General features: G+C 55.4%; 4 protein-coding genes across 4 annotated transcripts; 2 read left to right on the top strand and 2 right to left on the bottom strand.

The window, feature by feature from the left end:
* Nucleotides 1-267: 267 nt before the first annotated feature.
* CABS01_16751 (uncharacterized protein) lies at nt 268-1,101 on the top strand (the record flags this gene model as incomplete). The annotated part of the gene is made up of 3 exons (XM_060550081.1): nt 268-871; nt 957-1,009; nt 1,075-1,101. The coding sequence occupies 3 exons, from the start codon at nt 268-270 to the stop codon at nt 1,099-1,101; spliced, it is 684 nt and encodes a 227-aa protein (XP_060403618.1).
* A 993-nt stretch (nt 1,102-2,094) lies between these two features.
* On the bottom strand, nt 2,095-3,626 carry CABS01_16750 (KH domain-containing protein; the record flags this gene model as incomplete). The annotated part of the gene is made up of 3 exons (XM_060550080.1): nt 2,095-2,117; nt 2,176-3,055; nt 3,111-3,626. The coding sequence occupies 3 exons, from the start codon at nt 3,624-3,626 to the stop codon at nt 2,095-2,097; spliced, it is 1,419 nt and encodes a 472-aa protein (XP_060403617.1).
* A 2,121-nt stretch (nt 3,627-5,747) lies between these two features.
* CABS01_16749 (uncharacterized protein) lies at nt 5,748-6,783 on the top strand (the record flags this gene model as incomplete). The annotated part of the gene is made up of 2 exons (XM_060550079.1): nt 5,748-5,855; nt 5,908-6,783. The coding sequence occupies 2 exons, from the start codon at nt 5,748-5,750 to the stop codon at nt 6,781-6,783; spliced, it is 984 nt and encodes a 327-aa protein (XP_060403616.1).
* A 1,987-nt stretch (nt 6,784-8,770) lies between these two features.
* On the bottom strand, nt 8,771-9,346 carry CABS01_16748 (pyridoxal kinase; the record flags this gene model as incomplete). Its single annotated transcript, XM_060550078.1, has 1 exon — nt 8,771-9,346. The coding sequence occupies one exon, from the start codon at nt 9,344-9,346 to the stop codon at nt 8,771-8,773; it is 576 nt and encodes a 191-aa protein (XP_060403615.1).
* Nucleotides 9,347-9,511: the final 165 nt, after the last annotated feature.

The raw sequence follows: 9,511 nt of genomic DNA, 5'->3' as shown, positions 1-9,511 counted from the left end.
CGAATGTAGAACCTTGTAGAAGGTGCTCGTACTACGTGACGAAGTCAATCACTTGTTGATTGCAGGAAACCCAAAGTCGTGAATAGCATCATAACTGTCCAAGATATAAAGTCCCACCCAACCCCGGGGAAACACTTACATATCCGAAGTGTCTTCGAGGACCTGATACCTATCTCACACAACTATCTCACACACCTCACCCCTCTTCCACCTCCATCAATCATCCCAACCATTCTACATTCTCCAAAGTCAACCGGATCAAAAACAATGGCCTCCTCCGCCCCAGTTACAGAATTCATAACCTTCACCTTCAAAAACCACGACACCTCGCCCCCCTCCCAACCGCCCGCAGCCTGGTCCGACGTAACCTCGACCCTCAAATCCGTCCCCGGCGTAAACGCCCTCTACACGGGCACCCAGCTCGAGGACCCATCCAAAACAGTCCTGGTCATCGAGTGGGCCTCCCCGGACGCCTTCTCCGCCTTTGCCTCGTCCGAGGCCTACATGCCCTGGTTCGCCTCCCTCAAAGCCGTCGTCGCCGCCTCCTCGCCCGTCTTCTACAAGGTCCCCCTTCTCTCCGCGAACCAGGACCCGCCGTCCGTTGTCCTCCGCGCGCCGTGCACAGAGGTCTTTGTAGCGTACGGCGTAGAACCCGACTTCGCGGGCCAGACGGCCGTGTTTGCCAAAGCGTTGGTGGAGGGGCGGGCGAGCGTCGCCGGGTATCACGGGCACGCGTACGGCGAGATCTCGACGCCCCTTGCCGTGGACGCCGCCTCCGGAGGCGGGGACGGGGAGAAGGGCCCTGCTGTGACGCTCTTGTTGGGATGGGATAGTAAGCAGGCTCACCTCGACGCCAAAGCCAAGGCTGGACGTAAGTTTGGTCAACATTTACCCCCTGCTGAGGGGGGTTTTCCCACGTAGGCTCTAGCAAGAAAGCTGACTGAGTTTGTTTACAGCCATATCTGATAACATTCACTTGCTGAGATCAGGCCGCAAGGACATTTCCATGGTATGTTGTTGTCGAGGCCGTCGATATCTTTTTACTTGCCTGCATCACTGACTGACGATGAATAGTATCACGTAAATCTGAAGCAAATCTGAGCACCGAATATACTGGATGCTAGTTCCATGTGAAAGTTTGTTCCTTGGAAGAAGAAAGCTACGAGGATGGGATGACTACGATTACGTACTGTACCTTTATGATGGGATTACGATGAGACGAGATGTGTAATATACTTTTGTGCCCCAACCACCGTCTATCAACACGATATCCTTTGTGCAAACTTGTGCGGCTTACTTCTGATCCGAGGCAGGATTGCTGCACGTCATCAGCACGTGCAAATTGAATGTCAACACTTACCGTCTCCTACGTCCATCTCATGAATTCCGAGTTGTGGATGCGTCTCAGCCCCAGCCAGCAAACTTCGTCACTGCCGCCTTCGTCCGATGCCTATTGGGAATCGATTAGCAATCTCATTCTCACGAGGCCAAACTATCAGTGTCCACGGTGACCTCGTCTCCTGCGCCAAGGCGCGGGCAAGGAAAAGAATTGATCTGCTCCTCAACAAGACGAGATATGCGCGCGTGTCATACGGCAGGTAGAGAGAATGTAGTAGGGCAGAGTGCACGAATGTATGTGGTAGAGTTGATCAGGACGATGTTGGGGAACGGGTCACGATATTCTAGGCGTCAAGGCTGTCATAACCGTCAGGGCTGTGTGAGTGAGGGTGATAGGACGACAAGCAGGGCCGAACAGGGCGGCGACCGATGGGGCGCGCGACGGTGATAGTGATGAGAGTGGGCAGGAAGTCAAGATGTGCTGGAGAATGGATGAAGTAAAAGAGAGTAGTGCACTATTAAAAGTAGTACCTCCTCTAAAAGCACCTTTGATCTGCCGAAGCTGATCGAGACCAGTCCCCCTTTCCAGATGTAGCCGGGGTCTCGCGGCGTAGATGTCGCTAGAGACCAATCCGATATCCCCCAAACACGGCGATGATGTTTCGCAAAAGAAAAGAAACTGTGCCATTCCGCCCGAAATTTTGGTTTGCCGAACTAAAATTTGATAGTCAGTAAAAGTCATGAACGTCGTCAACGCTAGATCCGGTGTTTTTCCGATTCTGTTGTACTTGTTAGCACTTTGCTCGACCCTGCTGACCTTGGCCTCAATCTGCTTACCAAGACGAGAGTAGAGCATGTAAAGCGCCATCCTGTTGCACTCCTCTGTGCCCGTGATTGTGACCAGGCGTTCGTTGCTGTTGTCTTGCGGCTCGTTGATCTTAATCACACTACCGCTGATCTGGCGTATTTCGTTGATCTTTTGCCCGCCCTTTCCGATGATGGCTCCAACCATATCATTGGGGATGTAGATCTGCTGGGTCAGAGGCGCGCCTGGCATGGCTCCTCCGTGAACGGGCTGAGCTGGGTGAGCGCCGTGAGGTTGAGGCATGGCAGCACCTGCGTGGGGTTGCATAGGAGCAGCGGCGCCATAGCCGCCAGCCTGCGCCGCACCGTAGTGAATGGGCATGGCCGGGTTGGGCTGGGCTGCCTGGTGAGGGTAGGGCTGCGCGCCGTACGGAGCAGCTGGCAGGCCGTGATGTTGGGCGCGAGCGTCGTGTCTGCGGTTGTAGTTATCGCGGTTACCGTAGTTGCCAGTGGTTGGCTGCGGGCTGTATGGGACAACTTGCATGCCGCCAGGGACAACGCCAGCGGGGCCACCACTCCTTGTCGCATATGCGGAAGCAGCAGGTCCACCGAACCGGTCATTCAGCTGCTCTAGCAGGGTGCTGCCGACGTAGTATGTAGCGATGTGAACCGCGTCAGCAACACCCATAACCACCAGCGAACGCTCGGTCGACAGAGGCAGGCAGGAGTCGGACGCGTTAAGCCTTGCACCGGAAGCCTCCTGGATCTCGCGGATACGAGCGCCGCCCTTTCCGATGATGGAACCGATCAAGATGTGAGGGATGAGCAGGCGCAGAGGGTACGTCTTTGACTGGGCACTGGATGGCTCGGCCAGAGGCTCATTGTTGAGAGTCCGAATGATGAGACCGAAGGCCTATTCGACTGGGTTAGCTACGACCCCTCTGGGCAAGAGCGATTCAGTTACAAACCTTTGCAGCAGCATCGACAACGCCGCTAACAGTCAAGATGCGCTCAACGGCCCCCTTTTGGTAATCGCTAACGGTGCACTTGGCACCCGACATCTTGCGAATGTTTGATACATTTTCTCCACCCTTTCCAATGACGGTGGCAGCTTCCGGGCTGGAAATGACAGCGCGAATGTGAATCCAATCTCTCTCATCGTGACTTGCCGAGGGCGTGGAGGTCGCGGGAACGGAGCCGGCAACGGAGCTCTGGATAGGCTTCGTCTCGGAACCTTCGGCGCCTTCGTCGCCAGCCTCAGACTTTGTATCAGCGCCATTGGTCTTGTCGGCACCGTTCACATCCGTGGATGGGATGGTAGTTGCGTCGAGTGGCTGCGCCATCTCAACCTCCTCATCACTCTTCAGTATTTTGTCCAAGGCTGGGCGCTTCGCGTCGGGCTGGTCGTTGCTACGCGAAGGGGACGAGGTCTCCTCGAGGGGGCGCTTGGCCGAGTTGGCGGGTTGGGTGGGCGACGCGGACATGATGGGCTAGTTGTTAATGTCTCACACAAGTTTTCGCAATTCCGTGTATGTTCAAGAAGAGCTTGTTTGTATTCGACTATCTACACCACAACGGTTTTCAAAGGAAAACGGGCTGGTGTAGTGGCGTAGTCGGGATCGGGTTCAGAGAATGTCTCTTCGGTGAAGTGGCTTTGATCGTGCAGGATAAAGGTCGTAGGGTAGGCAAAGATCGTGAAGTTGAAAGATCGGGATGTGGGTTCAGGATGACTCCTATCCTATCAGGTTCGAGGTGACTTCCGAAATCGTGAGAATCGCAAAGATACTCAGGTCAAGCGGAGGGAAGGCGAGGCTGGGCGATGAGGCAGCGGGCGGGCAGGAAGAAGGTGGATGATGGAAAAGAGGTAAAGAAGGTGGGAGGGAAGGAGCTGATGATTGACAAAGGTTGTATCTGGGAGGCGATTCGGATGCAGAAGCTCAAACCTTTCTTCCGAACAGTCCAAGCTGCGATGTATCGCGACGTGGTGTCAAGTCTGCAAGCAGAGCTTTGATGTTTCCTTGCGTGAGGTTCCTTGTCTCCTTGAAGCTTGTCGAGCTGTTAAGCAACGAAACGATGATGGCAACGCGCCGACGGTCAAGCCAGAGTAGTCGGACCTGGATAGCTTTTGGAGGCGACACGTGAGAGGGAAGCGAAACTGTGGGGGACCGATGCGCTGCGCCGTTGGAAAAACACAACCCACCAAAAGCTTTCGACAAACGAGGAGAGAGACGAAGAGGCGAGTCGGTGATTAAAAGAGATGGGGAGAGAAAACCGTGCAGGGCAAACAGATGGGTTGGAAGGGGGCTCCGGATGTCTCGAAGAGGTTTGAGAAACGGGATGGGAAGGCAAGATATTCTCACGCTTTCTCCTCAGAACAAGCAGCGCAAGTGCCAGCGCGGCGCCAATGCCAGGAGCCCATCGGTGCCCGCCTGGGGGCAAGGGCCAGTACAGTGTCTGAATTCGATGCACGGCCTCTACATTGACGCAGCCAGTGCCTTTGCTCATTTGCGGCCTGGCCTCGACAAGTCTCCACTCTGCACCAGAAAAAGAGAGGTACCCACACAGTGAGAGACGATACCTTTCCGGCAGATTAAGCAACATGGGGGAGAAGGTGGCCCCCGCTCCGGAGGTGCCTAACGTACCTTCCGCAGCGTGAGGTGCGCAACCAGCTGGTCCTTCTGGTACTCTTATGCCGTACGGATACCTGTGTGCCTTCCCACCTACGTGCCTATGCTGGGGATTGGATGTTTCATTGGGCAGATCCATGCAGCGAACCGCACAGTGTTTGCTATTTCGTGTGCATTTCCTCCGCACATCTCCCGCAGACTAATTGACCAAAGGAAAAAGGTGCGGGAGGGAAATGGAAGCTGCGCCTTGCGCCTTGCGACCGACCCTGCCTCCAACGCGGTGCTCTGCATTGTTTCCAATGCAAGGGGATGCTCCCATCGGCACCAACACACCTCCTGCACACCATACTCCGTACGGGGTATTACAGAGTACACAAAGCGAACCGGCACAGCGTCACGACACGTCTCGCCAATGTGAGAGAGATAGGCATCGATTGCTTTTCAACAAGTTTCCTCGTCGCTGTCAGTGTCATCGTTATGAGCAGCCACAGCCCTACCGGCGACTAAAACAATTCCTTCTTTAATCCAGATCACCGAGTCAGGAATCGCGATTGACAGCGCGCCAGACTGCTTGACAGCCAAGACAGAGCCATCATCTGTGCAAGTCGCGGACTGTCTGCGCCCCCGGAAATCTTGATAGCACCCGACACACAGTGACACCTCGTATGAAACAAGCAGAGACGATCTAGCGCCCGAAGTCGCCTTAATTATTCTGACAAGGATCGAATCAGACGCTCGACACCATTGGACGTGCCCATTGCTCCGACGGGCCGTGAGCTTAGGACGGATTGAAGACCTGCGCGTGCTACCGTTGCTTGAAGTGTTTCGTTTCCTCCGGGAAGCCCTCTCGAGGTAGCGTGCGCCATTCTATCTGATATTTGCACCGTGTCGCCAAAATACCGGATTGTTTGGCCTGTATCAGGGACATACAACAACACACAGCAGCCTCTCACTTTGAGCGACCGCTTTCAGCACAGCATGGACGAAACACCCCGTCCCGTCAGCGATAGGTACACCTTGAGCCTGGATCAGAGCTTGCGAGAACTCCAAGAGAAGATTGAGCAATACCGGGAAGAGCTTGCCGCAGTATGCATCCTAATTTATGCTCGTTGAGTTCTATAAGTTAATACGTGAACAGCTTCAACGAAATGCCAACTCAAGCCAGAATGTTCCTGGACCAGGAAAAGAACCTTATGAAGTCATGAGAGGCGCTTTCGAGCAAGTTGCCAGCACGCCTCCCTTCGTACCTTTCTCGGAATCCGTTCTACCCGCGCTACTTGCCCTGCGAACGACTCATCAGACCGTTGTTGAGTCCCAAGACTATCTGACGAGTCAAGGAGCCACTTTCGATCAGACCAAACGCAGGCTCGAAGTTGAGCAGGCGAATTTGTCTGACCAGAAAACCCTCCAGCAGAGTTTGGAGAAGCGAGTTCTGTTTCTCAAAGACGAGGCCGAATCTAGGATGGAATTGACGCCTGAACAGGCAGCCAAGAAAAGACTGGACGAACTGAGGCAAAAGAAGAAGCGTTACGACAAGGAGACAACCAAGCTACTCAAAGCTTTGAGAAACTTCATTGACGGTCACCTGGGAGGTCAACTAGCTGCGGAAGACCTCGGCGGACCTGTCGTGGGCGACATGATGGAAATTGATTCGGATCAACTCGGTGCTGGTTTCAACGCCCAGGGCCGACCTGTCAAAGTCAAATCCAATGTGGACGATGATAAACGACAACGACGCCTCGAGGAAGTTTGGGGTTTATCCCAAGAGGATGCCGGCCGCGGAAAAGGCAATACGGACGAGGCAGCGGCTGCTGGTCGCGAGATGCGCGATCTTACAGAACAGCTTCTGAATCAACATGCTGAAGCAGCTGGCGATAGCACTGCGGCGTACGTTAAGCTCTCAAAGGAAACAGCAGCGGCGCGATTCCTCGTCAGGTCCAAGGTCGCGCAGTTCCATCCTAGGGACGCGACTAGGCTCAAGCTCATTGATTTTGGAAGAGAGCTGGACGACTAGCAGGGCTTGATCTGCCGCACATCCGTGCGAGCGTGACTGCGACGCAGTCGGCGCAGATCCCCCGTGTGGAGATGGCCAACCAGGCAATCAAATGAAATTTTCACGATAGCATGTCTACCCTGGGCCTTGCAATGTCAGAGAAAAGCTCCTGTTGTTAAGCGTTGAGTCTCTTGACTCAGGGCACGCAGTTCTCATAGGCTCACTAGGGCCATTGCAGTGTACAAATGAGGCTCCGATGTTCACAGTGCGCGCTCGTTTTCGATAGTGCGTCACAGTGTATGCGATTAACTCTACACTTGCCTCCGGGTCTGGGTAAAACGGAAAAAAAAAAAGTTGGTGTCCAGGTTGGCACCTTGGCGTACGAAGCATGCGTCTGAAGCATCTCCTTCCGCCCTCGTCAATGCAAGAAATCAGTATGGAGAATCGACAGACTTTTGAGATTTCAAGCCTTTCTTTCAGGAGGGGTTCACAAGGCAACTCTGAGGCTATCTGATTCTCCTGAGAGAGATCGTCGCAAGATGAATGAACTCTGCCATGCCATGAGGTAGCTTATGCCCTTGCATGCTACCTTAAGTCGGATGACGACCTCTTCATAGTACGGAGTACTTGATATGTAAATGGGCAATTGGCATCTCTGGTTCTGATTGGCCAATTGCTCTGCCGCGTCCTGACGCGTCTCGCGCGACACCGCTAGAGTCCAGACGGTGAGAGAGTGTCCACTGACAACCCAGCAGTGGAAAGCCCCAGCAGAGCAGGCACCTAGCTTGTCGATTCAAAGGAGTAGACTCTCGCTCAGCATTCGACTCCCCACTTTGCTCTAGTCCAGAATTCAAACGGCGAAAAGGTAAACTCTACTCTGTAGTCTTTACATCCCCTAACGTTTCTCTCAACCCAAAATGACCTCTTCTGAACCCGTCGCCGCACAACAGCAGCAGTCCGATCCTCCCGCCAAGCGAGTCAAGACCTCCTCCAACGACGCCCCCGTCCCCGCCGCCATGGAGCCCTGCCCACCTCTTCAGATCAAGAAGCTCTCCGACAAGGCTCGCCTGCCGACCCGCGGCAGCTTGTTCGCCGCCGGCTACGACCTCTACGCAGCAAAGGTCACCACCATCCCGGCCCGCGGCAAGGCCATGGTCGACACCGACATTGCCATCTCTGTCCCCGCTGGCACCTGTATGTGTTGAGACCTCTCCTGTTGACAGCTAGCTCCTCAAGAGCTTCCCCCTTCTTGGCACTTGTAGTTATGGCGATGTACTGACCACACTTTCTCGTACACTATAGACGGCCGCGTTGCTCCCCGCTCTGGCCTCGCCTCCAAGAACTTCATCGACACCGGCGCCGGCGTCATCGACGCCGACTACCGCGGCCAGGTCAAGGTCCTCCTCTTCAACCACGCCGACACCGATTTTGAGGTCGCTGAGGGCGACCGCATCGCCCAGCTCATCATTGAGCGCATCTTCACCCCCGAGGTCGTTGAGGTCGCCGAGCTCGAGGAGAGCGTGCGCGGCGCTGGCGGGTTCGGCAGCACCGGCGTTTCTCTTGCGCAGTAGATACGGTAGCGTTTGGTAGATTCGATAGGGAGGCCTCGCGCTATGGCTTACAAGAGATTGAGCTCACGGGGATGAACCAACCGATGCCATCACATCACCATGGGAACGATACAAAAGTTATGGATTTCTTATAGAACTGGAAATGGACGAATAATGACAAATGCTACGACCACCACGATGTGCCTTTTTCTAGTCCTGATCCACAGGCCGTCTCTACATGCAGGTGACATTTATCTACCCAAGCACGCTTACTTTCAAATCTATGAACCAGCAAAGGAACACCACACAAAAGCGCCTTTTCAAAACCAAACACGCCTCTATAGGTCTTTCTCTCTCTCTTCCCCGTCGTAAAGATTTCGAACCACGCCCCCCCCCCCCCCTCCGGTCCCCTCCAAACCCCTGACTCTCTGACCCCTATCGTCCAAGGGGAGCACCCTCTACAACCGTCTCGCTCTCAACTCCACAGTCGGCTCCCGCAAGCTCGCAAGGTTCCTCACGAGCTTCAGCTCGGCGCTCTTGCTCTTGAGCAGGTGAAGCTTCGTCCTCCCTTCCTCCGTCTCCGCCAAGGCGTCCCCGCCAGCGGCCGCGACGACCTCCTGCATCCCGCGCGCCGTCTGCGTGAGGACCTCGTGCATGCTCGCCAGCACCATCTCCGCCGCCTTGGCGAGGGGCAGGTCCAGCGCGTCGACCTCGTCGCCGCTGAGCCAGGATTCGCGGTCCTTGAGCTGCTCCTGGTCCTCGCTGTAGGCGCTGGCGGCGATGACGGCCTCGCGCATGCGCACCGTCATGAGGGCGGCAAACATGTCGCCCGTGCCGGAGAAGTAGGCGTCGATGGCGGGGAAGACAATCTTGAAGAGGCGCGGCTCGCCGGTGGAGGGCGACATGCTGGAGCCGACGACGGAGAGGTGGGAGGGCGGGTGGTCGGGCGAGGCGAGGGAGACGGAGGTGATTACGACGTGGGGGATGCGGTACTTTGTGTGCAGGGCGCGGATGGCGGTTTGGAGCGTCTGCATGTCGGTAATTTTGACGCCCGAGAGGAGCCTTGGTGTTTTCTGGCTTTCGTCGGGCCAGATGTGTGGGCAGATATCGATGGCTACTACCTATCGGACAAAATCAGCACTGCTAACGCAGCGGCACCCGAAGCGGCGAGGCGATCAATCCGTTCCTGTCACTCGTCA

This window comes from Colletotrichum abscissum (assembly GCF_030869225.1).
Source record: "Colletotrichum abscissum strain IMI 504890 chromosome Unknown Scaffold_143.1, whole genome shotgun sequence".
NCBI classification, from domain to species: Eukaryota; Fungi; Ascomycota; class Sordariomycetes; order Glomerellales; family Glomerellaceae; genus Colletotrichum; species Colletotrichum abscissum.
Note: the sequence above shows the minus strand (reverse complement) of the source record. Positions and strands in the feature narration are given on the sequence as shown.